Here is a 26,903-nt window from a genome sequence, read left to right on the forward strand (position 1 = left end):
AAAGGAAGCATAACAACTGACATCATTTGTGTTCTGGACGAGACATGCTTTGCATTCAAAGACTGCATAGGTCTTATCCAATAACAAAGAAAAACTCTCAGCAATGTATTAAACATTAAAAATCACAAAAGTCTAAGCATTGTGGACAAGCTAGCCAACGTAGGTGTGAATTCACTTTGATATTTTATGCAATTATAATAAATGGTTCATTTGGTCCCTTAAATTTTGAATAGGTGTCTATAATGAAATCACTTGGCTGGCTTTCATCCTCCCAATTTTTGGTATTAGTGGGTGGGATGGCGGGTATTAGGCCTGTCATCCAGCAGACTTGTAGTTGGGGGCATGCTTATCTATACGCATGTGCTTCGTAGAGTAATATTGCCTTTGTTCCCTCATGTGCTTTTTACTGCTGCCACAATGTAATCGTATACTGGCCAAAGGCTTCAATAGTTTTCAGGACTGGATATACATATAATTAGTATTGTTGTTTCTCAACTTAATTGATTTTTAAAAACTTAAAATATACTTTACTTTATCTAAAGTATTTTAATTAATGTCATTATATTTGTTTGAATTGATGCAAATAAAGTAAATTTGAAGTGTGAGTTAATATTCCCTTGCTTTTTAATGCTGTTTTAAGCTTTTGTCCTGGTTCTATTTCAGTACCTGTATCGAGGTATTTTATGGAGGCATGGTATTGAAGTCAAAATGTTGGTATCATGATGACGCTATTGCCAATTGTAGTTTCCTTACCAGACACTGAATCCTGCAGGTGAGGTTGTGTAATAATACATTTGCTCGGGTTGATTGGTGGTAAATTATCTCCTCATTGTTGTAGCACCTGCAAACCTGTCGCAACTATACAGTACTAAAATATAGTTTTTAAATATTTCTAAATTTACACCATTTAACAAAATAAATACATTAACCAGCACAAACTCAGTTAGATGCAAACTGCTGCCTGGTGTGCTCTCTGGTCTTTGACGGTTTTCTGGTACGGACGGGGTACTCGGTGACTCTTGAATTAGAGAGTAAAGCAATTCATCTTCCTCCACAGTTACCCGGGGAAGACACTGAGTAGTTAACACTTGACAAAGAAAACCAAAGCACTTCAGTATTGTTTCATTTTAATAAAAACACATCTTCAAGATTTCAAAAACTGAAGTTAATAATAAAATTGGACTCTGTACAATATATTTATCGGTCACTATAACTTGAGTTTGCTGACAGAAACCTCTTTCTGTTTCTTTTTTGGAGGCTGCCCCTTGGCACTTTTGATTTGACTTTTCACTTGATCCTGCAGCTGAGAGAAGAAGGCTTGAGAGGAGCGCAGAGCTTTATCCCGTCCCTCATCCTAACACAAGAGCCAAAATATTAGTCATGCTTGTCATGTATATTTTCACATTTATATTGTCATAACTACCACACATGCATACCTGTGCATCATGCACACAATTTATCTGAATTACACAGTACCTACCTTGTAAAATGCATTTGCAATTTTTCAATTGTCATATTTTGTAGCTGATTTGTGGCACTTCTAAATTGAATTTGAGATAAACATTCAAAATGCCACTCACTTTGAGTATAGTAGCTTTGCCTCCTTTAGTGAGTTTCTTCAGGTCTTCTTTTGCTTGCTCCTTGGATGGCTTTTTGTTCTCGCTGGCTTGACTGGCTTCTTTACTGGCTTCTTTGAGCTTCTTTTTCTTTTCTTTCTCCTTGATTTTGAAATGTTTCACCTTCTTCTTAAGTCGCCTCTCACGCTTCTTATCTGTTGATGTCTTCTCTGTGGCACCCAGGATATCACCAGCTTTGTTTTTCTCCTTTGGTTGGAAGAAGGGATTTTACACATTTTGTACAAGACACATAATGTTTGCAGAAACTAAATTAAAAAAATAATAATAATAAAATAAAAAATAATAATAATCCAAACCTTGATTTCCTCTGGTGCAAGCAGTGTAGCATCACTGGCAGTGACTGGAGCCACTTCTTCCATTGTGATAGATGGCAGGTTGGAAACCACCTTCACCTCAGGCACAGACTGAAGGAGCAAAGGAAACGTGAGCAAGTGGTCAAGTAGCAAGGTTTTAGGACCTGCCTCATACTAAACAATGTTTCTTACCTAATACATTAAACTTGACTATTTGGCTGCACGAAAAACATGTAGTAATTCTTTCAGTAGATAATAAAAAAAGTCATCTTTTAGTGTGTACATGTTAAATTTGGCAATCAATATATTCAACGACTGTAGAGCACGTTTTTCCAATATTGTGCAGGCCTAATGTGACCTCCGAAAACACAAACAGGGTTGCTGTTTTTCGGATGCAGTGCATCGTCGGTAAATGTGCGGCGCTCGATCACTTGGTGTGAGGTGAAAAGTTGGCAACAGTAATTTTTTACTGTCATTTTTCCTATAATGCCTCTTTGTGTCATTGTTTGTTTCAAATGGTATCTATAACTGTGAATATTTGTATTCTCTGGTCAGTCCTCCTATCTCATGTGTTAACATTGCTGAATATGCCGGAAACACAATAGCCATGCCTTCAAATTACTTCAACGTTTTTTTTCTCGGGCCTGTAAAAAGAAAACTTACAGGTTTGGGTGTGAAGTGGAAATTGGAGAGCGCATCCAGCTTTAAGAAGAGTGTGTCCATCAGTTTTTGTATCTCTACATGGGCTGGATTCTCCTCTTCCTCTTTCTGTGCCTGAAATCATTATGAAGATGTCAAAAAGTTAAAAAACAAGAAACAAAACAGAAATTAAATGCATTTGCTAAAGGGTCAATGTGAGATAAATGTCGAACCTGTGTTTGCTTGAGGTATTCCTGCTCATAAATTTCTGCTAGACTCTGTTTGCTCTTCTCGTGGTCTAACGTGAGTCTCTTTTTGTACTCAAACACGTCCTCTTTGGGCTTCTCTTTTCGGACCACGTCATCAAACGCCTAGGGAAATAAACGTCAAATAGTACTTCATTACATAAGCAGGCAAAGAGCAGAACTTAAAATGATAAAGCATTTTAAAACAACTTATTGAGACCTGGTCTTTAATTCTCTGTCTAATGATGTCTTCCAGATGCAGTGTGGTTTCTTCGGTTATAGCAGGAGCTGACAGGGAACAGAGCAAATCTCATGGTCAAATTAAAATTGTTCATTATTTATTCAAATGATTTATCAATGCAGAGTGGTCTTGTTTCGGACAATTTTCTACTTTTTGTAATGGGATCCGTTACAAAAATCAACAGTACCCTATCACTGCAATTGCTGCCCCAATGGATGGCTGCCAAAAAAGTGGTATTATATAATCTACAGGAAGAAAAGAAAGTAGTCGTACAATACTGCCAGTTGCCTCCTTCCTTCTTTATAGTACACTGCAGGTGACATTAATGCACCAAAAGTATTGGGCAACTGCCAAAAGAAAGATTTGGGGAAAGAATCTCAATTGTATTGCTCACAATCAAATATACATGTGCATCAAGCAGGAAAAAAAAAATGAAAATCTGAATTGACATCGAAATGGCAGAAAATGATCCAGTCATTAGCACAGTTTTTTTTCCGCCGGTTTCCTCATTCTTTGGGTTTCGGCCAAGAATTTTCATTTTGGTGCATCCCTACCTACTCATAGTATAGAACTGTTAGCACCATTACACCCACTGCATCCATGTCACAGCGTGTCACCTACCCTTCCGAGATCCCTGCTCAAAGTCCAAATCTTCCTCAAGCATGCTGTTCTCCGGGCGTGATTGGGCTGTCACCTCTCCAGACAACTGCCATGACTTTGAAGCAAGAGACGCTTTCTCCAACTCCTTGATCTTCTGCGACATCTACACACAGCAAGAGAAGAAATTATACTGACTGATTCAAGCTAAAGGCAGTGATGTGAGGAATGGTGTCGCCATGTTAACCATGATGCTCCGGGAAATAATATACCGTATTTGCCGGGTGTATAGGTCGACTCGGTGTATAAGTCGACCCCCTAAAATTCGACGGAAATTTACGATTTTATGATATATCCTTTGTATAAGTCGAGCTCAATTGTTGCATTATATTAAACTTCAAAATTCAATATGCGAAATTTATTGACGAAATGTGTTCAAATTCCAGGAGGCCGTGCGCATGCGGCTGTTTATAAGCACCGCGGAGGAGATCGCGGAGCCTCATTCGACTTCCAGCGGCCGGCGAGCTCGCGCACGCCGCCCGGCACCAACGGGAGGCCGGAAATAGCTCCAAGCCGAGCGGATCGGCACTTTATAAGCACCGCGGAGGAGATCGCGGAGCCTCATTCGACTTCCAGCGGCCGGCGAGCTCGCACACCCGCCCGGCACATCCGGGAGGCCGTGCGCACGCGCCAAGTGGCCGAAAATAGCCCCCCCGAGCGGATCGGCTGTTTATAAGCACCGCGGAGGAGATCGGAGCCTCATTCGACTTCCAGCGGCCGGCGAGCTCGCGCACCCGCCCGGCACATCCGGGAGGCCGTGCGCACGCGCCAAGTGGCCGAAAATAGCCCCCGCCGAGCGGATCGGCTGTTTATAAGCACCGCGGAGGAGATCGGAGCCTCATTCGACTTCCAGCGGCCGGCGAGCTCGCGCACCCGCCCGGCACATCCGGGAGGCCGTGCGCACGCGCCAAGTGGCCGAAAATAGCCCCCGCCGAGCGGATCGGCTGTTTACAAGCTCCGCGGAGGAGATCGCGGAGCCTCATTCGACTTCCAGCGGCCGGCGAGCTCGCGCACCCGCCCGGCACATCCGGGAGGCCGTGCGCACGCGCCAAGTGGCCGAAAATAGCCCCCGCCGAGCGGATCGGCTGTTTATAAGCTCCGCGGAGGAGATCGCGGACCCTCATTCGACTTCCAGCGGCCGGCGAGCTCGCGCACCCGCCCGGCACATCCGGGAGGCCGTGCGCACGCGCCAAGTGGCGGAAAATAGCCCCCGCCGAGCGGATCGGCTGTTTATAAGCACCGCGGAGGAGATCGGAGCCTCAATCGACTTCCAGCGGGCCGCGCACTCGCGCACTCCGCCCGGTTCAAATTTTCTAAGTGCAACGCACAATGAGATGCATGAGAAACGGCCTTGGTTACCATCACATTTGAAGCGATGAATACGAAGTTAAATTTTATGACTCGGTGTATAAGTCGAGGTCGATTTTTTTCGGTCGATTTTGGATCAAAAAAGGTCGACCAATACACCGGCAAATACGGTAATTTCACTTAATTGGCCTGAAAATAATTATTTATTTACTACAAACAATGTATCATTGTTCATCTATCCATGCTGCTCATGTATAGGTACAGGCACAACTATTAAATGCTCTTTTATTAGATACCAGAAGGTATAATTAACATTTGAGTCCCCACCATTACTACTACTGTATTTGTACAACAAATTAACATAGTTTTAATACTACACTAATGTTGAGCATTTGTTTTAATGATTGTATAATGCAGAATGTTGTCGTGTGAGAGCATCTTCAAATGCTTCATTATGCGCTAAACCCATCACAACAACTTTTGCAGCACAAAAATCTATGTACTACTATTACCTTTTCTTGAATTTTCTCATGTGATGATTGGGATTGAGATTTTTGGGAGTTTGGGTTTTTTCCTCCCAAAATATCTTCAAGGTCCTCCCCTTCACTGTCTTCATCTCCAGAAAGGTTAAACGTCACCTTTTTATGAGAAGCTTTTGCCCGGCTCATGTCTCCGTTCCTTGTAAAAGGCAGATAACAAATATATTGTGACAAACTGTTTTGACCCTTGAAATTTTAAACATCCAAAAGAAACAATATATAATGATCAGTTTTACTCATTGTTAAAGTCCTCGCCAGAATCATCATCATCATCTACTTCTTCATCTTTGTCCTCATGCATGTTGTCATCCTCACTGTCCAACAGCTCGTCTGCATCAGCCCCTTCGGAAGCAGTAAAGTAGTCCTTGTACTTAAGGTCTCTGGAGCTCGTCTGTTAATATAAAAAAAAAAAAAAATAGTAACTGAAATAAAAAAAAAACATTCCACAAGTCCCTAAAAATCATAATGTAAAGAAGAAACAATACATACGGTGTTTTTCTTTGGCTTTCTGCTGGAGAGCAATTCAAGGTCAAAATCGTCATCCTCATCTGAGGGCAGATTGTGAAAGTAATCCACATTGTTTTCGTCATCGTTCTCCTTTCCTTCTCGCTTGTCCATGTCATCAAGAAATGACTCCATCTCTGACAAGCGGAAGAATTTATCATCGACTTCTGAGAAAGGGCCATTCATTTGGGAATGTTTCTCTGTGGGGTTCCTCTTTTGTTTCTCCCGCTTCTCCAGGGCATCCACATCAAAATCTAAATCAGAGTCCTCATCTGTGTCATCTTCTGCGTCATGGTCTCCCATTTTCTTCAACCCACGTAGCTTCTCGTCAGCTTCTTCCTCCATGTTTTCATCGGGCTCTCCTTCCTCATCCCCAGTTTCTTCATCCATCTCCTCATCCTCTTCCAGTACCGCTAACGTCTCATCAGACAAAGCCTCATCAATAGCATTTTTAAAGTGTTTTAATACAGCAGAGTTCTGCAGCTCCAGCTCCTGCCAGATTTGTTCTTCATCAAAGTTTTCCACCACCAGCTGAACAAGCGGGCTGCCGTTATATTCTGCTGGCTCCTGGGATTTGTGGAGGTCATAAAGAGTTTTGGTGAGACATGTAAAGTCCGCTGCCACATTGTCTTGAAGGCTGCAACAATAAAAGCAGAGAGCCATTGCATGTTATTAAAATCCACTCAACCATTTTTGCACTGCACCACAGCACATCACGGAACAATGTAGATTCGGCCTTACCGAGCATTAAATTGCCCATCACTGTGACATTGATATCTTGTGAAAATATTAATACATATAAATACAACAAAATGTAGTTCAAGTCTTACATTTTTAATTTAAAAACATGACACCTGATTCGATATACTGCACTGTGCTACGACAAAACCCCATCTAAGATCGGTATTAGCAGCTAACACCATCTTTTCTAGCTACAGATAATTACGCGATCATATTCTGTTCTTGAATCAACACACACAAGTGTCACCGTAAAGATATTCTCATCGTTAGCTTAAGCTAACACTTAGCAAGATCGAAAGACCCTCCAATTCAAATTTGAGACAAGTTAAAGAAAACCACAAAAGTTTGTAAAATTAGCACTTGCCTCAGAAAATTATGTGGATGCTGTGTGTTGACGTTAAGTTTATTCAAACATTCCTCCAATGTGATACATTCGTCTGTTTCAGCCATCGTTGCTTACACGTGAAAATGTATGCGTCTCATATAAATAGGCTCTGTGAGAAACATTTGGTCTTGTTTTTTTAGTTCCGTCACTGGGGTTCCAAAATGGCGGCCGCTTTACTGAAGGTTGCAGGTTGGTTTTGACATGTTTAAATATATTTAGGCAATTGGCTTTTTTATGTGTTTTTTTTATGATACGCTACACATGAAATGCGATGCGTTATGCAACAAACTGGTTTGAACAAAATGTAACCAATTCGCGAGCTTTCCTAAACACGTTGACGTTAAGTGTTTTTGTGTCTGTGTTATTTAAGTGGTTGTCGCTACTTTGCGGGCACAAGTTGGCATTTCTAGTCAACATTTTCAGCAGGTAACCATAAATAGTAATTTGTTTGCTGCGAATATAACAATTGAACGGCTGTCAAGAGTTTCTGTCAAGTTATCCTAAAGTACGTGTTGTTATTATTATGATTATTTTATATTTTTGTATTATTTATTTTGCGATAATTGGCTCGGTCATTTGATATTAATATTTCTATTGGCGCAACAAGCCCATGCCGTATGACCACTACAGTGTCAAAATATTTTTTTATTTTTATACCAATACATCTTTATTCACACAGCATGAACAGTCTGTCTGTAGATATCGATTGACTTCATCTACGCGTTCTATCTTTATGCATCTGTATGTTCTTTCAACTGAGAAATGTGACCTATGCATAATAAACCATACTTTAACTCCAGTTGACAAACAAATAATGTATTTACCAAAGCTTCTTGTCCTGTTGGTCTTTAAGTTTCCAGTCTTTCAAGCTATTGCCACCTCACACTTCGAAGAGCACATTCGACCTCAGCATCCCTTCATCAGAGAAGCCTTGGATCACTGTGGAACCTGGGAAAGCTGAATCATATTGCCATTGCTGTCCCAGACATGGACAAGGCCACAGCTTTGTATCGAGATGTCCTGGGGGCCACAGTGAGTGAAAAGGTGCCTCTACCAGAGCATGGCGTCTACACAGTGTTTGTAGAGCTTGGCAACACTAAGTTGGAGCTTCTCCATCCGCTTGGTGAGAAGAGCCCAATTTCTGGATTTTTGCAGAAGAACAAAGCTGGAGGAATGCACCACATTTGTATTGAGGTGAGCATTATCATGTGTATTTTGTTGTCCCTTCTTATATACCTAAAGCTTCACAGCTGGATACTCTGACATGCTTATGATGGTGCATGTCAAACCTGTCAAGAAAAGCTTTATATTGTATGCATACATTTATTAGCAATACTGGTACAATGATTTTTTTTGCTTTAGCATTCTCAAAAAATGTCCATTTATACCTTTTTTAAAAAAAATACATACATTGTTAATGTACTGCAGAGCGTTGCACCCCATATCAGTTTCAATTACAAGATGATTTTAAAATGTGTACTTTATTTACTTTAAAGATGTTAAATTGGAGTACCATAAATCAAACTGATCATTTTTACACGAGGGCAATGGAATATGTGATCTGTTTCAGGTTGACGACATCAACGCTGCAATCAAAGACCTGAAAGTGAAGAACATCAGAACTCTCTCACCAGAGCCGCGAATAGGAGCTCATGGGAAACCAGTGATGTTTCTTCATCCCAAAGACTGTGACGGTGTATTAGTGGAGCTGGAAGAAGCATAACAAAGATCACGACCCCTGTTTGTTGAGCCTTATATATATTCTAGAGCAGTGGTTCTTAACCTGGGTTCAATCGGTGAGTCGGTCTCAGGGGTTCGGCAGAGCCTCCACCAGGTCCGAACACAAGCTAGCATTGAACATGAAATTTCAGTGGTGGTATGTTTGAACACGTTTCATAAAAATTATGTGTTGAATTAACTACTTGGTGAGTGTGCATGTGAGGAGATGGCCTTTTATAGGATATTCAGAATTGGGCTATAAATTTACACAATGAACTTGTCCAAGTTTGTGGGTTTTGCATAATTTCCAATGTTTATGGAATTACTTAAGTGCCTCTGTCATTTATATTGTGTGCATGTAAACAAATATTGAGCTGTAGTGACAGATGAAGTGTTAAAAAAATAATTAAAATCTTGCACAAAATGGATGAAATACTCATTGAATGACCGAACCCAATGGATCGCTGGAAGAAATGGTATAGAGAATGTGTCCTACCTTTATGTTGATTCCCTTGAAAAGTGCAATAAGTGCAGGATTTTAAATTTCAGTCATAAAATGTTATCACTCACGCTGGGTGAAAATCACCCAAACGAATCTCTTGGCAAGAACAAAAATGTTAGGGGGGCCTCAAAGATACAATTCATGGCATCAGTGGAACTACCAAAGGACCCATTCAGCTCAGACATCAGCAACACAATTAAAATTACATGACAAGAATTGTTTAGGTGAAACAACTGTTACTTTTCTACAATTAAATAACCTAAAATTTAACATCCCATACACCTGGATAATTATTTCTATTACCAGGTAATGGAAAAGGGACAGAGAAGTTCCACCATAGTATTTCATTCATCAAATTCAAATTCCTTTATTTTCCTGAGTAGTAACCAAGTGTAATCATTGTGGGGCCATTAAGCAACCTTTGTTATTCCCAGTTATAAAGGTCAACTCTTTTAAAGAGTGACGACAGTGATGGCTAACAATTTTTATTTATAGTTTAATTCTTGCTAAATGCATTACCTTCACTAATAAAAGCACAATTTACCCCAAGTAGTTAAGAAAACTTTCATTCTAAAATGGAATCAGTTACATTATTTTGATTCTGGTTTAGACTTTAGTGAACTTTGGTGTGGAGCTTCGTTCAGTGCATTTTTTTTTTCTTTTGCAGGCAACACTACACAGGTGACAAATCATCTTTCAGGTGGTTTATTTGGTCTGATGACACTGCGCAATGTCAAACATTTGTTATACCATGAGGCGGGGTGGTGCCAGGTACAGCAAGCCATGTCACAAATAATTCAGAGAGCACAAGTTCATTTAAGCAAGGTTATCATGAGGCTAAGTTACCAAATTACTAACATACTGGCCAAAAGCATAAAGATGGATTCAACATCTTCAAACACAAAGGAAGATGTAAACAAAGTAATGTGGAGGGATTTAGCTGCTTTCCTTGCCCAGAGTATGTTTGTCAAATAAGTACTCTGCCATCCCGTTCTGTGGGGCACCCATGCGGCGTAGGTTGGTTACCCAGTCTCCCAGCTCTTTGATGGACTTTACCTGCTCGTCAAGGTAGTGGGTCTCGATGAAATCACACAGCTGAAACATTCAATTGTCATGGTTGAATTTAGATGAGAAATAGTCTTGGAAAAAATATATAAATATTATATAATCTCCGGTGTTCTACTTAAAACTTACATGTGGGTCATTGTGATCGGCGCACAGTTTGTGCAAGTCCAGAAGTGACTGATTGACGCTTTTTTCAAGCTGCAGGGCACACTCAAGAGCTTCGATACCATTGCCCCACTCATCCCGTTCAGGCTTCTGTAACGTAAAGCGGCACGAATTGAATATTCACCGGCCTGACGCAGATAGCAACTACATTTTCATTCACGTAAGGTAATCATGTTTGCAGTTAAACATTCTACTTGTTTGCAAGACTACAAAAGATAAGCAGCACTCAACACCCACACCCTCAGTATCTTCGTTCACCCTGTGCTGCCCTCCCAACATGGCCCTCGTGATAAGAACTTAAAAGTCAATACCCTGACATCTTGAAGGAAGATCCTACCACCCCGCTGGTTCTGAAGTTTCATGAGCTTCTCTGCATGCTCGCGCTCCTCGTGCGACTGGTTAAGGAAGAACTTGGCAAAATTGTGTAAAGCCTGGTCATCTCGGTCAAAGTAGTAACCCTATGAACAGGACAATAAGAGCGTTCAGGTCAGAGCTACTCATTAACTTCAAACTAAGCAGTTTGAACAAGTCTGAAATAAACATGTTCTTTGTCAACAAAATGAGAAATAAAACAGTGTACATAAGATTCTCAAGCCAGTTTTATTTTTGCTGATGTATTTCATCATGTTCACAGTGACTCATTGTGGTCTTGCATTTATGAAACATGACATCCACTCAAGTTATGTGGATTACTGGCTGTGTTTTGAGGACAAGGGACAAATCCTCTAACCTTATCTCAAATGCACTTTCACCTATGTTTAATAGCAGACTCACCATAGAACAAGGACTCACTTTGCGCATTTGATTTGCTCGACACAAGTTATATATAACCTTAAGAACTGCTTTATTTAATTATAGAAAACCTTCACCCAAACCAAATTTTCTTCTCTGTTGATCTCCCAAGAGGACACACGACTCACCATGGACAGGTAGACGTAGGAGGCATACAGCTCCAGGTTGATCTGCCTGTTGATGGCAGCCTCACAATCCTGGTGGAAGTTCTGTCTCACCTGGGAACTCATTGTTCTGAAATATGACACAAATTAGTCTTTATTAACACATGCTACTCAAATTGGAGCTGTAATCTAGGAACCTAGGACTGTATAAAAGATTAGAACAAACTGCTCGGAGTTTTTCAAACAGTTTTTAAAAACAATAGTGATTAGTTGTGCAAGTGTTACCTAATTAATTGGCAAAATGTATATTCTAAATTTTATAGAACGTTTCTTTATTACATAACCGCGCTAAGCCTAATTACAGACACACGTGCAAAACATAATCTCAAATTGATATTGTCCTTCAACACCACTTCCTTACTTTGCGATAAAAATAAAGGTTTCTATGCTTTGCATTTCAAAGAGAGATGAAAGAAAAACGTCGTCAACGATCGACGGAAGCTGTTGGAATAAACACGCTAGCAACAAGGCCGACACTGCGCCAAGGCCTCAGTGACGACATATAAACAACCTCATTGCAGATGGGGTTAATCGAAAAATACATACAATTACAAAGTGTTCTTACCTTAATCGTGAGCGGCCTTTGATTGCGAAAATGTCGAAATGCTTCAAATAATGTGCGACGTTAGCAAAACAAATAGTTTAGCCTACGAGAGAAAGCAATTTTTCGATAAAGTCAACCAGGAGTTTCTTTTTTTTTTCCTTTTTTTAAAAATCCTGTTCTTTTGGTTTTAGCGATTAAATCAAGACAGAGGAAAGGTTGCCGTTCAAGCACTGTTGAAGCAGGTAACCTTTACTGTCCGCTATCAAGACGTGACTGAGCTTTTGAGCTTCAGCGTCACTTGTTAAGGGCGTAAATGATGACGTCACTGACCCTCCTCTCAAAGGGTGGAACCGAGGCGCCGCTGTGACGTTGTAACCGTTTAATCCAAAAAAATCGTAGAATATTCTAGTTAGTTTACGTTTGTGCTTGCTCTTTGCGCACAAGACAATGAACAGACAGACAGATGGACGCACGGATATTTATGGATACCGAACGTATAGTTTATGACAAAATTCTACATTTTATCATGTTAAAATACCCATCAAATATTCAAAAATTATATATTTTTTTCTTTTGTAATATCTACATCTTTTGACTAATTCAAACCTTTTCAAAAATTTCATTTTATGTCTACCGATTGCCAAATTTTGACCACCATTATAACCAAGAAGCAACTCGAGGACCACTGCTTTGGCGAAATATTATTTTATTTAGCACCGATTATTTAAAAACCTATACAGGCTATTTATGTGCATGTCTATTTTGAGAATCCCAGCTACATTTGACACAATTTGGATGGGTGAATAATCCAACAAATTAGCTGGAAAATAAATCAAATCTAAATCGATTTGAGGATTCAACCCACCACCTACAAAGTTGACGTCTATCATTCTATAACCGAGCCACGCTTGTTGTAACTTTGCTTGGGGAGAGGCGAACCTATTCAACACTTGGTGAAAACCCAGGAAAGAAAAATAAATTGATGCTACCATTAATGGCACTGCATGCCAGGCCCTACTGGGCGCAACATAGAAATATACTACTTATTTTCACAAGTTGACTTATTCTAACAGGACTTCTGTTAGAATTAGTACCCCTCTGTAATTTTTGCTTGGGGAGGGGGGGAACCTGTTCAAAGGGAGACACAGAAAAAGTCACTTGATTGTTCACAAAATTAGCTGGAAAATAAATCAAATCTAAATAATGAATCAATTTTATTTTTAACAATGTTACAATTATTTTCCATTTCTAATTTTGCGGACCACCTGCAACACCACTACGGACCACTACAGGGCCGCGATTCACCAATTGACAACCCCCTGCTTTAGGACTAACGTTCCACGCCCACCGTGTTGGTAAGGTCACAGAAGCTTAAGTACAAAATTGACAAATACGGGTTTAGCCGAACAGGGCTGTCAGTGTCCACTAACTCAGCCCTGTGTTTTTCCAGTGATGTCATTGTGCAATTTGGCATGGAGAAACAGCGTTTTTGACTCACCGCCAGGAAATGACTACTTGTCATTCATACTTATTAGGAAATATATTACGTTTCTGGATATGTGTTGTCTTGATAGCAAGGATGGATAAACAATCAGAAGAAAATGAGCCAAACCTTTATTGATATTGAATTGTGTCATATTACTCAATTTAACTGGGTTTTGAATCTGTCTTTGTTTATTTGCATTGTGCACAAGATCAGAATTAGGTGGAGATCAGAGACTATTGAAATTCCCTCAGATTGGTTTACCTTTTATTTATCGCTCACGAAGTGCACTTCATTGCTTAGTTTGGATGGTTTTGATGAGGTTCCACAAGAACTGCCAAAATGTACTGCTTGTGTTAGTGTACCATCTGGAGCTCCCACGTTGAGGTCTCTTTGGGTAAAGGGAGAACTATTGAAACGTTTGATAAATATCTGGTGTTTCCGTTTTTGTGTTTTTTGATTTGTTTATTTCGACAAGTACATAATCAACATTAATTACAATTTCATTTTACATTATGTTAGACATGGCTTGTCGAAAAGGGAGGCTGGTTAAGCAATTCTGCTTATGTAGTCCCGTCCCCATTTTAACCAAAGATTTGCCTTTGACTTCCGTAACTACTGACTCAGAATCTGAAAGAAAGAAAATGCATTTGTCAAAAAACTGGAAATGAGACCAAAACAAGGACACGAGAGCGAAAGCATGGAAGCGAAATAATTTGATTGAAACAATTAGTTTTTAAATTTCTCTCAAAACCTTCTGGAGTTTTTTCATTTTAAAAAGTATTTCCCGATTGTTGTTTGGCACAAGTCCGATACTGAAGATGGGGAGATCTCACCAAAAAAATTTGACCCTGACGTGATTTGAACACGCAACCTTCTGATCTGGAGTCAGACGCGCTACCGTTGCGCCACAGAGTCCCATGGATTGATCAGGCCTACTGTGGTAATATGAAGGGTTAGTTTGTAAATTTGCAATTTTTTTTTAAAATATATTTTGCTGTAACTCTGTTTTTGTATAGCGCTTACGATTCATATATAAATACATACACATATATTAAAAATAAATACGAAAATGCAATTAAATATCAATTTATATATATATTCATCCATTTAAAAAAAAACTCGTTTGTATTTACTTGCAATTATTTTTTGCTGTAAAAATTTTGCTGGGTGCTGGTTCAGGACGTGAACCAGCACCCGAAAATATGAGCCTGATACGTTCTGTCGCGATTAAACAGCTGCAAATATAAATAATATAACCCTTATTGACGTTTTTCCAACTAATTTTTGTTCACATTGAAAAATGTATTGAACAGTCAAGGATGTTTTACTATTACCTTCTGGTCAGACGTGTTGGTGGACGTTGGAGTGAAATGTTGTCATCCAAGCGTGTTTTGCATGATGCGAGAGACGGTGTACTTAAATAATTCCAAAATATAAATAAAAAATGCTTTCTTTGCTCGACAGACACAAAACTGCACCTACTTTCCAGTTGGTGTATGACAATAAATAGCACTATCACTATTGAAGAAAAAGGTAACCAAAATCTTAAAATGTTGGTGTTGACAATCATACATCATGAACTTCCCGCTGACACATTTGCTTTGAACATTTACCGAAACATATTTTCAAACTATTTTCTAATCTAGGTCACATTTCCTTAGTCAGATCGTTGAACTTGGAGCCTATCCCAGTAGATTTTGAGTAGAGTACACTCTGGTGCAGTCACATTCACACCTAGTGAACGCAACATGCCCACAGTGGGGGCTTTAGCTGAGATTCAAATCCAGGACCTCTTGATTGTACGCGATCGGACTGCTCATTTATTTTTATTTGGGTAATAAAATAAAATCCCAGAAATACGAACACAAATAAATGGAAGAATTTTAACCATTGAATTCTCCTCCCAAACTATTATCAATAAGATTCTTAACTACACTCTTGGATTTTTTTTAATGCAATTTACACTATAAAAACAAGAGTTTATTTTTTAAAATCATCATTAAAAATTTATTAGAGCGCTTAGTCAAAAAGACCAAATCCCATGTCGTCATCAGATTCTTCAGACTCTTCCTTCTTCTCTTCCTTCTTCTCTTCCTTAGCTAGAAATCCCCCAAAGAAACAGGTATGTATTAATGAATTTCAAATGAATAAGTTACAATACTATCAATTTAAATAATTAAATTATGGTGTGATTATGCGGGCCACCCAAAAATAACTTGGTGAACTAATCAGATAGCAAACATGCCAAGCAGAAGCTCTGCATGCCAAGAGCCAAGTACGGTGGAAATCTTTGACGTTCACCTGCGGCAGGGGCAGCGGCTCCTCCTGAACTAGCAGCCGCAGAGGTGGCGACTGCTACAGCACCGCCCGCTGGCATGCTGGCAAGTTTGCCCATACCTGAGGAGACAATACATGAATTGCATCATCTGTTAAGACTGAGGAAGTAGATAAATTTAGCAGAGGGCGGGGTGGTAAGCATCATGAAACGATCCAGGCAAAAAAATAGCACAGTAGATTCAATATTTGCTTGTCCTTTGCTCTGTGTCAATTCTATAAGCATTTAAAGGCTTTGCAGAGATCAAAACTATTTATTTTTAAATAATTGTTGTTGGTTTGACTTTATTGCAGCTTTTCACTTACCAGCAGCAATCACATCATCCACTTTCTTGCCTTTGAGCTCAGAGAGGACCTGTCCAAAGAAAATGACATTTGTGTGATGCACTCATGCAAAACACAAAAGTAACGTCTATATTAAGCAAGTTAGGTTAAACACCACAACAGGTACCTTTTCCAAACGGGTGTCGTCAGCCTCAATGCCGACACTTTCCAGGATCTTCTTGATGTGACTAGCATCTGGGTTATCGTTGCCACCAAGGGCGGATAACAGGTAGGCAGCAACGTAACGCATTCTGTATCAAGTTATAAACATTAGAGTCACTATGACATGCATGTAAGTACTCTTATTTTAGGTTATAAACACAGGAACGAGCTTTATAATCGTTATTGGCTGTCAAGTTGTTTCCAGAGTTTAAAAGTTATTAGCTATCCAATCTCCACAAAGCAGCACAGCCTCAGAAAAAACATTTGACTACATCAAATAACTACATGATTATTTTCCACAGGTATAACAGGGAGCAGTTAACGAAATTAATCACTCTAGTAACGAACTATACTATTTATTTACTGGCGATGCATATTTCTAGCAGCTAGCGACCATGTGGCGGTTCTCTTCGGTACGGTTCACTAACAGGTTTTAAACCTTCATTTCACCGAAACACCTTCAAATTACCCAGGCGTTTGGTAATAGTATAATTACTCGGTCACGTGGTTCATTTGATCACTTTAAGTAGTAATAAAACGCTTTTAAAAGGCCACTCACTTCAGCAAAAAAGGCGAACGCGTGTTCACTGTGAGGGTGGCACAAACGGAAAGGAAGTTACGTCACACAACCAACACGGACGCGCACTCACTTCTTCTTCGTTTTGTGTTTGGCTGCAGGTCAAGCGCTACCTACTGCACTTTCCAAGGATGTATACAGAACTGGTGATTAAATCGTTTGAGGAAAAAAGTCAGAATCCTGTCACGCCCCCTTATGTTCTTCACTGGCCCTTCCGTAATTGAGACACTAAGAAAATTTAGAATACAATTTTGAACTTCTAATTTAAAAGATTCACTGTCACTAGAAACAAAACAGTTCAGCGCACCGACATTGTGTTGGAAACTGAAAACAAAACTCAAGATTAAATCTGTCATATTTATTTAACTTTCACTTCTATTGCTACAATTAAAACTATATACTTTACATTGCACATAAACACAACATAGTAAATAAGAAAAAGAAAGAGCACAAACATAACACAATCTACAGGTAAACAACTTTAACAAGCACAACTAAAATACTTCAAAACATTATCAAAAGCTTCACATATGCTGCAAGTATGCTCTTGGAATTAGAGAACGCACAAAGACCAGTTTAGATCTGAAAAGGGAGCATTGACGTAGGCCAGTTTGTCTGCAGAGTACTAACATCCAATTTGCTGCCCAAATACAGCCCTGCTACACACACACACGCAGCACAGACAGGCTCACATTGCCCCTAATTTGTTTTTTAGCAAAACACTTACAAAAATTGAAAAATATCAAAAGAAAGCTATTATAAAAAATACTCTATTCACCATCCCAACAGGAAGATTGCGTAAAATGGCTAAAGTTGAGTTGATTCACAATATTTTGCAATGACGTCAAATGACAGTGACATTCAGTGTGTTGAAATACGTGTGCAGAAAATCTAACATGCTGCTGTGGAATAAAACCATACAAGCTAAACTATTATAGTATTTAGCCAACTAAAATATGTACATGGAATGGTGTGCCAGGGGGGAGAGAGGGAAAAAAAAAAAAAAATAATAATCAATGGTAGCGGTGAAGCCCCTGAAATTCTCCAAAAGTTTTTTTTTAACTCCAATATAATCAATAAGTGTCATTGTGCAAGTTGAATTAATGCTTCATATTCAATTATGCACCGCCTTGGACACATTCTAGATTGACATTCTACATTAAAACAAACAGTTTTGCAGCAATTGAGGACAATAATCCCCCATTTTAAAAAGAAAAGAAACTTTGCATAGATTGACTTGTACATTTCAATTTTGTGTCTTTTTAGTCAGACTTCCGTACATATTATTATTTTTTTTATATACCAGTTTTCCAAATTAACGTTATTTGCACTACATTTGGGAAAGAAGTAACATCATTCATCTTCTTACAATCATTTTCCTTCACCGAAAAAACAAGGCAGTGCTTTGAGATAATTAGCTCGTGTTTGGTATTTCACTAGTAAATAAGAAAACAACTGTTGCCTGAAAGGGTGCTGCACTAAGTCATTGTGGTAGCACTGAGACTTCTTTTTGAACACAATCAATAGTTACCAACATTACAGGTCACCCAAAAAAAAACATTTGCTGAGAATGATATAAAACTTCAGATGTTGCATTCGTACACATTAGTGTATTACATACATGGTTTATTCATTGCATGGCTAAAATGCTAAAGATCAATATCAAGTTATGGTATGGCGTGTAACAAAATAAGTGTCAGTAAATATCCTAGTATTCTACAGATGTTGCAGTGGTTGGATACAGTATGTCATCACAAGCATATTTGTTGCGTGGTCGAAGCCATTTTGCATTCGTTTGAAAATAGGAACCATAAACCCAGATGAATAAGGAGACATTTTCATCCTCACTTTTGATGACTGTTGTAGCATGGCACACCAAACGTCAAGACACATAATCAATGCCGTAAAACCATGTCTTAGTCTTTACTTGTAAATATCTGCTTCGGACTATAATGAACAATCAGTGAAAAAAAGAGGGAAAACACACACGTAGTGATCTCCTGCTCACTTGATGAGTTGCCAACTTTCCTTGTTGAAGGAGTTTTGTAGTAGCATTGAAATTGCCTGTTCCAAAGGTAATGCACAAGTTGTGAGTGAGCTATGCTAAGCTGAAGTAAAAGTTTCCAAAATGGGCATGTTGGTCCGATCCACATCCAATTATGAGGCCTTTAAGCATTTCCAGCGATTTACAACGCGAGCAGCTCTCATACTGGACACCTAAGCAGGTGGGAGCAAAATGTTTCTGAAAAGTTATTTAGGACCAAGTCAGACATTTTGAATGGATGAGGGTCTATCCATGCCAGTTTCCTATTATGTGACCTTTGTAACGCAAAATATAAGCCTGAACCTGTTGCCCTGGTTATGGAGATGGCTGACGAGCGGCAATGTGTACTGATGTCTTGGCTGTGTTGTCCAGGACAGTAACTGTGAGTAAATGCTGCTGAAAAGGGCAGAAACTAAGTACAACGTATATACTTTGCTGTGCATCGACTAAAACTATGTGTGTGTAGGTTTGAATGTTTTGGATTTGGAATATATGAAAAAGACCAGAACAGATGGCCTGAAGGCTGGAGGAGGAGAGCCGTAAGAACTGGCGTCGACATGAAACAATCCTACTGGGGATAGTTGGTTTGCTGCCGACGCTTCGCCGACCTCATTTTCTCAAAACGTGACTCCATCTCTTCGAGAACTTTGGGGGTGTACCTCACTACCAGCTTCACTGTGCCCTGAGCTGCTTTAAGTAGTTCCACTGCTTTCTCGTGGTGCTCACCTTCCACGCTCTAGAAAAAACAAACCATAAAACTGTTAGGATTTTGGCAGAGTGATAGTGGTGTTTTTTTTGTGTTTTTTTTAAACCAACAAGCATTTGTGCCTCAGTCAATGTCTTCTCACGTTTGTACAGGAGATTCAAAAATGAGTTTCTGTAGCACAACATTCACCAGCTATCCTTGTGGTTGGCCATCAGAAATTTATAGGAAAAGCCAAATGGTGGCAAGTACAAAAAAGTAAAACCATGCACACTCTGAAATGGAATATTTAGAGGCGTAACACAAATCACCAATATGGATTTTCAAGGTGTTCAAAGCCGTATTGAAGCGCTGAACAACAAAATAAAGAGCATTGAGAGATGTGGTTTATAAATGCCTTGATTTTGCAAAGTCAATGATGCTGTCGTGATTCGCTTGCTTTAGGAGCATGGATTCAGTCCCCATTCACTTGAGAGTGTAATATAAATAGTGATGGGAAAATTAAGGTTTGAAATTTGCTTTATGAACCAGTTGTATTTTTTTACTCCTCCAGATAGGACTGTTGCTTTAAATAAGGCGTTCAAGAATTTGCAAGTCATTGTACTTTCAGCAAGTCAAGAATTTGCAAGTCATTGTACTTTCAGCAAGTGCCAAGGGATGAGTGAGGAGTCAAAAAATACAACAACTGTTTCATGAAGCAATTTTGGAGCTTCATTTTTCCCATCACTGAATACAAACAATAAATGTCTGTTTGTGTCAATACGTGTCCTGTTATTTACCGGCAAAACCAAAGTCGTATCGCTGCATGGACCAAAGACATGGGGCCAATGTTAAAATGACAGTGAAAAGCCATGGAAAATGCAAAGTAGGCGGAATTGCCGTCTCTTTAGTGGCATCTTTTTATGTGCAGAGAAAAAAATAATCTAAAAAGGGGATTTCTGATTAACAGACGAGGCAGCCTTTTAGGAAATCAGAATAAGACGCGCGAGTCAAATTTGAGACCATAATCAGAGTCCAACTACTAAACAGTAATATTCCAACAAATGTGACAAGATAATTGACTTTTTGACTGTAAAGGAAGCAAACTTACCACCCCGTTGACAGAAAGAAGCTGATCACCTCTCTTTAGTCCACCGTGTCGGTCGGCGATGCCTCCTGGGATGATGCGTGAGATGTAAATTGGAGAGTTCTGCTCCTTTCCGCCCATTATGTTGAACCCCAGGCCTTCTTCTGTTTTGGGAAGTTCCACCACACGTGGATGTGAGTGTCCCTCACTTGCTGCAAAAGCTGCCACGGTTGCCTGTACATTTAGAGTTTCTGTGTTAAGACTTGAAATATAAATAGATATAATATATATAATATATATATATATATATATATATATATATATATATATATATATATATATATATATATATTAAAAATAGGGACTGTATGATTGTACCTTTGCTGTAGCATTTGCTCTGACTTCAGGACTGCTGTTGATGTCCACTGTCTCATATACATGCTCATAAACCTGGAGGAACAAATTAGCCAAAGATCAAAACTTACAGTGTCAACTACAAATAATGCAACCTCCCATGAAAAATGGTACAAGTGGGTGTTCAAACCAAAGGAAAAATATGCCACAAATTTAAAACCAAACTTCCAATCATGATACCTGATGTCACCTAAGACAAATCCTGTGAAAGGCGCCTTCAAGTAGGGATTTTACTTGAATGACCATCTACAAACTTAAAACTAGTGATGGGGAAACAAAGCAGCTTCAGATTTGCTTCATGAACCAGTTCTATTTTGTTATTTTTTTTTACTCCTCCTGATGGCACTGTTGATATAAATAAAGGCGTTTATAAAATAGCAAGTCAATGTGCTTTCAGCCCAATGTTGTACAGTAAGTGCCATCTTAAGGAGTCAAAAAAAAATACAAGTGGTTCATGAAGCAAATTTGAAGCTTCGTTTTCCTATCACTACTTAAAATCGCTTGTATAATTGATAGTTTTAATTATTGGCAATAGTTGGAGCCTGGAAAAAATTTACTTGAGATGGGAAGATTTCTTCGCTAAAATTACTTACTTCTCTGACAGCATTGCAGAATTCACTCTGTAAGACCCTCTGTAGGGCTTGCAGCTTCTGAGGAGGAACCTCCCCTGTCCTCTGAAGCTTGTCAAGCAGTTCAATGGCACGGTTAATATCTGCCAACAAAGCACACGTAACACAACCAAAACAATTGCTCACATGAAGTCCTTAAACATTTCGAGAAACCTAGTGAAATCTCAGAGTACTGAAGTGCATTCACTTGGGGGAAAAAGAAGAGAGGGAAACCAATAAAAAAACAAAAAAAACAATTAATTTTACTTCTGTATTCATTTTTGTTTTTCAGATGTTATATTTCCTCGGTTCTTTTATCTTTAATGCTCGCTATGCTTATAGTAGTTACCAGGAGGCTGCATTCTCAGTTTAACTATTTAATGTACGGCCGAAAGATCAAGACATGGCCATGGAGCCTTTTCAGCGAGATTGCGGAAGGTCTAACCCCCACCTCCAGGATTCCTATTCATACTCTTGGCCACCCACCTACACGGGGGCGGCTCTGCCTACCCTGTGTAATAATGTGTGACCTTGCAGTCTTCACTGAAATTAACTAATACGTGCAAAGACTGTCATAGAGAAGGGAAGGCCAGTAAAAGGGTCATAGCAAGATAGCGGCATACCCTAAAATACCTAGCTAATCACGTGTGCCAAAGAGGATTATTCTATCCATCCATCCATTTTCTGAACCGCTTAGTCCCCACGGGGGTCGCGGGCGTGCTGGAGCCTATCCCAGCCGTCATCGGGCAGTAGGCGGGGGACACCCTGAACCGGTTGCCAGCCAATCGCAGGGCACACAGAGACAAACAGCCATTCGCACTCGCACTCACACCTAGGGACAATTTGGAGTGATCAATCGGCCTACCAAGCATGTTTTTGGGATGTGGGAGGAAACCGGAGTGCCCGGAGAAAACCCACGCGGGCTCGGGGAGAACATGCAAACTCCACACAGGGAGGGCCGGAGGTGGAATCGAACCCGCACCCTCCTAACTGTGAGGCGGACGTGCTACCCAGTATTCTAACACAGATTAATTTTATTTTTTTCCCCTGATAATTTTGGTTTTCTGTTAATCATAACTCCCACTACTTTCACAAGTTATTTGTTTCCTATTTTAAAAATAATTTTAATTTTGGGAAGAATAAGAAAATAGAAAAACAGAAAAATACTCAGAGCAACTTAAAAAATACTTTAGAGGGAAAAAAGGTTCTCCAATCTCAAGATTTTCTGAGACAAAAACTATTTCCTGAAACAGAAACAAATACTTTGATAAACAGGAACAATAGGAAAAATTAAGAAAACACAAATTTCTTGAAAAATTACCCACTCCCCCCTCCTCCTCAACACGCACGCACAGACAGACAGACAGACAGACAGACAGACAGACAGACAGACAGACAGACAGACAGACAGACTTCAAGACATCACATACATTTATAATCATATGGCAAAACTGAATGAACTGACTCAGAAAGGCTATCTTTACAATAATAACGTGTGAAAGTTTTTACGATTGCACTACAGGAGAAACAGCTAGCAGCGGCTAACGTCGGCTTTTCATGGCTAGCAGGGCACAAGTGCTGGCCTTTAGCCCGCGTCGGAATCCATCCTGAACATTCTTTTTCTTTTAGTTTATTACCGCTGAAGTATACAGAAATTAAAAATCATGTCATTAAAAATAAACGTTGCCGACGTTAGCTAATTAGCTACGATAAGATACAAGCGCTGGTAATTTTTGCATGACGTCCAGCAGAACGTCTTCTCGGCTTCGAAATCAGATACAAATGAATTGCTGCTAGCAAACGACCACTACGAAGTACATAAACTATCATGGTACCATAATTGCTACGGATGCTTGCTTTTAGCAATAGCATGTGTTCTTTGCTAACGGTAGTTTTATGACAAATGTGTCCATCGACACAAACATTTCGAAGCGACACTAGCTAGCCAATTAACTGTACCTCTCTCCAAACGTACAGGCTCCCCTAGCGACGCCATTTTCCTACTGGGATGCTGTTTGATGTCACGCAGATATTACGTTGAATAGCAGCAATGTGACACTAAAATTGATAATCCTGGCTGACACTACAGGCTCTCAACAGAGACGATAAACCAGATTAGCTAAATTAGCAGGCCAGGCTAGCGGCCAGTGTCATGGTGCGTTCAGGTAACGCTGAAAAACAGAGAGTCGCCACGAAATTTAATTTGAATTTACGTTTCAAAAAGAATACAGTTGGTTAAGTGACAGCAACTATGATTGTTTTTGCAGTATATTTGGATTAATCGGTGAACGGGTTTAACACCATTCTCCTGAATGTTAATTACCTCTTCAACCTAAAAAATAAAAATCAAAGTCAAGTCAAAGTCTGCTTTATTGTCAATTTCTTCACATGCCAAGACACAAAGAGATCGAAATTATAAATAAAACAATATTTAGTACTCCCTGATTATGATCATTCAAATCTGGAGTTTGATACCCCTGGCAAGTGAAATCCTTAATTTTATTCCTACAAATGATATGTAAACCACTGTAACATGCAGAGTGTAAACATTAACACTGTGTTCAAATTCTTTAAATGAACTAACTTAAATAATTTGATCAAAATTGTCTGCAAATAAAAGAAACAAATGTACCTATGTCTTTAGTGTTATCAATGCCACTGGATACTGCTCAATTTTTGCATGGCGTTACGTATTGCCTCTGATTGATCAAAGTCAGATAAAATCATAAAATTCCATACGTAAATTAGATAGAAAATCTTACCAGTTTACTTACAAATTCTCTTGTCTGGTTAGCAGTATTAAAGTTAGCAAGTAGCAACCAATGTTCGCAAACCTACCTGCATGTAAATTGTAGAGGTCCAATGAAAAAGTAAATCTTGAACCCCTTTTCAGCAGACAGAGCCAACCGCACTTTTAATGTGAGTGTATAGGTGAATATTTTTGTACCCCATACCTGAAATACGAAATGGACAAAAGTTGTTTTCATAATTCTGATAATCATATTTTTCTTACTTCCCGTACTATATTGATGTACTTTATTTCACGATATTTCTTCCATTTAATTTTATTTTTCTTCCTGAGTGCTGGGGCGACTCCTTAGTGCCCTCTATTGGCCAGCCGCAACTATAATGCCATAGATTGATCTGTTATGGCAGTTTGATTGATTGAATTAGTTAGTTGGTTAGTTAGTCTTTTAGATGGGGAAGACCCCCCTACAAGTTACCTAGGGATTTTGTTGTTTTAAACATTGAGCAGAAATGCCTGTTATAAGATGGCTTCAGCTGACAAATTTGTACTGTCCCTCAGGAATGTGTACCGTTAAAGTTTTGCATTGTGTAGTGATCACATTATCTTAAGCATACATATAATTACATCTTGCCATGATTCACTTCCATTAGCTACAAAACTGCTGCAATATAATTTCAGCATTTCCTTACTATGACTGTACCTGTTGTTGGACACTCATATAGAGTAATGATGATCGTACCTTTTGAGCAGCTGTATGAATCCTTCCTTACATTTAGTGTATGAAAGGAAAGCACAGTAAATTCTCACCACATTTCATGGGCTGGAAAGAGAAGCGAGGATCAGTTCTCTGGTCCTGGACATTTTCTTCAGCAGCTTTCCAAATTTCAAAGGGCAAGTTCCAATCCTCTTTCAGGGCTTCTTCTTATCCTCAAATAGGTGGTGGTGAAGGAAATTGAGGTGAAAGTTGCATACATTAGAACAAAAGTTACGCAATTTATATAATTGGGTTGTTTTTGTTTATTGTATGTGCACCCCCTTTTCTAAATTGTGATCAATGAGTCACTGAATGTACCAGAAGAGTTATAAAGATGTGAAAGAAAATGGTGTTTCATGGGCTGTTGATGGAATGAACCCGTGACAACCTTACCCCTCAGGAAACAGACAAGTCGGTTTGCTTCAGGTCTTTGTGATTGTACCACTCAATGAATGCCCTGATGACTGATCTTTTGTTGAAGACACATCATGATGGGATTCACTGAAGTTGTGCACAGATGCATGGGCCGGCTGAAGCCTTTAAGTATGTGTCAAGAGCACCCAGAGCCTAACTTCACAAGTCGAAACTTGATCGTGCAGACACTTTTTTCCTTGTGAAAGTGAGGATTATTTCTGATTGTGGGATTATGGTGTAGGTTGAGTGACAATAAAGACCATGCCACTTGTAAATGAGTGCCACTGCTCTTTTGTAGTTCCCCCATTTCAACAACAGTCTCTCTCTCTCTCGCTCTCTCTCTCTCTCTCTGAAAAGCCCAAAGCTCCAAGTTCCCTTCGGATCCTGACATTTTTCATCAGTCCCAATTTGAAATACTGCACATTATTGGTTATTGGGTAACATTTTGGTCAATTTGGCGGCTGATTGTTGTTTTATGTTTTATGTGCGTCAGTATTTGTGACTATAACTAAAAATGGAGGGTTGAAACTTTATCCACATTGGTTTTGTTTTTCAGTTGCCTATAGTCATTTTTATTTCTTCAAATATTTCAGTTTAATATTGCAAACAACTTCACAACATACAAAATGAATAATATTAACCCAGAAACATATCTCATATATATATATATATATATATATATATATATATATATATATATATATATATATATATATATATATATATATATATCTTTTTTTTAATATATATATCTTACTCTGGTGGGAATAAAAAAATAAACAGCAAAGCTTTGACAACAGCACCTTGACATAGTATGTAATCCCAACATTATACCTTGAGAAGTTTAGAACAGTAAACAGATAAATTACTGGAGAGGAAAGTTGTTTTCCGCCGAGTATGTAAACGGAAAGTTGATATATATATATATTTTTTTTTTTGGTCAGCCTCTTATTATTATTTTTTTTGTAAGTGGAGAATTTCTCAATTCACAATTGAAGCAGCATGCAAGCTTTTGAAGATGGAACTGTCCTCTCATTCCGTGCCTGTTTTTTTTCCACCTCATTTTGTAAATCTTGGCAACATAAACAAATCCACAATGTCTTGAGGAATGTGATATAGTAATTTAAA

General features: G+C 39.1%; 5 protein-coding genes and 1 non-coding gene across 6 annotated transcripts; 1 reads left to right on the forward strand and 5 right to left on the reverse strand.

Moving 5' to 3' along the window:
• Positions 1-1,110: 1,110 nt before the first annotated feature.
• mphosph10 (M-phase phosphoprotein 10 (U3 small nucleolar ribonucleoprotein)) lies at positions 1,111-7,328 on the reverse strand. Its single transcript, XM_049718625.1, has 11 exons — positions 7,169-7,328; positions 6,049-6,700; positions 5,796-5,950; positions 5,533-5,698; positions 3,677-3,818; positions 3,035-3,102; positions 2,803-2,940; positions 2,594-2,704; positions 1,934-2,041; positions 1,581-1,823; positions 1,111-1,354 (listed from the first exon to the last, which is right to left on the reverse strand). Exons 1-11 carry the CDS (start codon positions 7,252-7,254, stop codon positions 1,208-1,210), a joined length of 2,016 nt encoding a protein of 671 aa, XP_049574582.1. The 5' UTR covers positions 7,255-7,328; the 3' UTR covers positions 1,111-1,207.
• On the forward strand, positions 7,317-10,292 carry mcee (methylmalonyl CoA epimerase). Its single transcript, XM_049718651.1, has 3 exons — positions 7,317-7,378; positions 8,043-8,383; positions 8,760-10,292. Exons 1-3 carry the CDS (start codon positions 7,351-7,353, stop codon positions 8,910-8,912), a joined length of 522 nt encoding a protein of 173 aa, XP_049574608.1. The 5' UTR covers positions 7,317-7,350; the 3' UTR covers positions 8,913-10,292.
• Positions 10,100-12,432, reverse strand: fth1a (ferritin, heavy polypeptide 1a). The gene is made up of 5 exons (XM_049718649.2): positions 12,162-12,432; positions 11,561-11,666; positions 10,952-11,098; positions 10,605-10,730; positions 10,100-10,505 (listed from the first exon to the last, which is right to left on the reverse strand). The coding sequence occupies exons 2-5, from the start codon at positions 11,660-11,662 to the stop codon at positions 10,347-10,349; spliced, it is 534 nt and encodes a 177-aa protein (XP_049574606.1). The 5' UTR covers positions 11,663-11,666; positions 12,162-12,432; the 3' UTR covers positions 10,100-10,346.
• A 2,037-nt stretch (positions 12,433-14,469) lies between these two features.
• On the reverse strand, positions 14,470-14,541 carry trnaw-cca (transfer RNA tryptophan (anticodon CCA)). The gene has a single exon. It is a non-coding gene; the product is annotated as a tRNA-Trp (tRNA).
• A 1,016-nt stretch (positions 14,542-15,557) lies between these two features.
• On the reverse strand, positions 15,558-17,175 carry LOC125967493 (large ribosomal subunit protein P2). Its single transcript, XM_049718653.2, has 5 exons — positions 17,006-17,175; positions 16,412-16,535; positions 16,267-16,315; positions 15,928-16,023; positions 15,558-15,725 (listed from the first exon to the last, which is right to left on the reverse strand). The coding sequence occupies exons 2-5, from the start codon at positions 16,532-16,534 to the stop codon at positions 15,646-15,648; spliced, it is 348 nt and encodes a 115-aa protein (XP_049574610.1). The 5' UTR covers position 16,535; positions 17,006-17,175; the 3' UTR covers positions 15,558-15,645.
• Positions 17,176-17,366: 191 nt separating this feature from the next.
• On the reverse strand, positions 17,367-24,031 carry lin7c (lin-7 homolog C (C. elegans)). The gene is made up of 5 exons (XM_049718648.2): positions 23,818-24,031; positions 21,844-21,962; positions 21,215-21,286; positions 20,861-21,070; positions 17,367-19,803 (listed from the first exon to the last, which is right to left on the reverse strand). Exons 1-5 carry the CDS (start codon positions 23,852-23,854, stop codon positions 19,636-19,638), a joined length of 606 nt encoding a protein of 201 aa, XP_049574605.1. The 5' UTR covers positions 23,855-24,031; the 3' UTR covers positions 17,367-19,635.
• Between the last annotated feature and the right edge of the window lie 2,872 nt (positions 24,032-26,903).

This window comes from Syngnathus scovelli, chromosome 4 (assembly GCF_024217435.2).
Source record: "Syngnathus scovelli strain Florida chromosome 4, RoL_Ssco_1.2, whole genome shotgun sequence".
In the NCBI taxonomy this organism is placed as follows: Eukaryota; Metazoa; Chordata; class Actinopteri; order Syngnathiformes; family Syngnathidae; genus Syngnathus; species Syngnathus scovelli.

Excerpts from the sequence above, each read along its gene's own strand:
- mphosph10 (XM_049718625.1), bottom strand. The coding sequence starts at position 7,254 with ATGGCTGAAACAGACGAATGTATCACATTGGAGGAATGTTTGAATAAA. Across the intron at positions 3,819-5,532 it reads ATGAGAAAATTCAAGAAAAG|ATGTCGCAGAAGATCAAGGA; the intron begins GTAATAGTAGTA and ends TGCTGTGTGTAG. Across the intron at positions 2,705-2,802 it reads AATACCTCAAGCAAACACAG|GCACAGAAAGAGGAAGAGGA; the intron begins GTTCGACATTTA and ends TAATGATTTCAG.
- mcee (XM_049718651.1), top strand. The coding sequence starts at position 7,351 with ATGGCGGCCGCTTTACTGAAGGTTGCAG. Across the intron at positions 7,379-8,042 it reads CGCTTTACTGAAGGTTGCAG|TTTCCAGTCTTTCAAGCTAT; the intron begins GTTGGTTTTGAC and ends TTGGTCTTTAAG. Across the intron at positions 8,384-8,759 it reads TGCACCACATTTGTATTGAG|GTTGACGACATCAACGCTGC; the intron begins GTGAGCATTATC and ends GATCTGTTTCAG.
- fth1a (XM_049718649.2), bottom strand. The coding sequence starts at position 11,662 with ATGAGTTCCCAGGTGAGACAGAACTTCCACCAGGATTGTGAGGCTGCC. Across the intron at positions 10,731-10,951 it reads TCTTCCTTCAAGATGTCAGG|AAGCCTGAACGGGATGAGTG; the intron begins GTATTGACTTTT and ends TTTACGTTACAG. Across the intron at positions 10,506-10,604 it reads CCGATCACAATGACCCACAT|CTGTGTGATTTCATCGAGAC; the intron begins GTAAGTTTTAAG and ends TGAATGTTTCAG.
- LOC125967493 (XM_049718653.2), bottom strand. The coding sequence starts at position 16,534 with ATGCGTTACGTTGCTGCCTACCTGTTATCCGCCCTTGGTGGCAACGAT. Across the intron at positions 16,316-16,411 it reads ACGACACCCGTTTGGAAAAG|GTCCTCTCTGAGCTCAAAGG; the intron begins GTACCTGTTGTG and ends TTCTTTGGACAG. Across the intron at positions 16,024-16,266 it reads GGATGATGTGATTGCTGCTG|GTATGGGCAAACTTGCCAGC; the intron begins GTAAGTGAAAAG and ends TTGTCTCCTCAG.
- lin7c (XM_049718648.2), bottom strand. The coding sequence starts at position 23,854 with ATGGCGTCGCTAGGGGAGCCTGTACGTTTGGAGAGAG. Across the intron at positions 21,963-23,817 it reads GCCTGTACGTTTGGAGAGAG|ATATTAACCGTGCCATTGAA; the intron begins GTACAGTTAATT and ends CTTTGTTGGCAG. Across the intron at positions 19,804-20,860 it reads TTCTTTCTGTCAACGGGGTG|AGCGTGGAAGGTGAGCACCA; the intron begins GTAAGTTTGCTT and ends TGTTTTTTCTAG.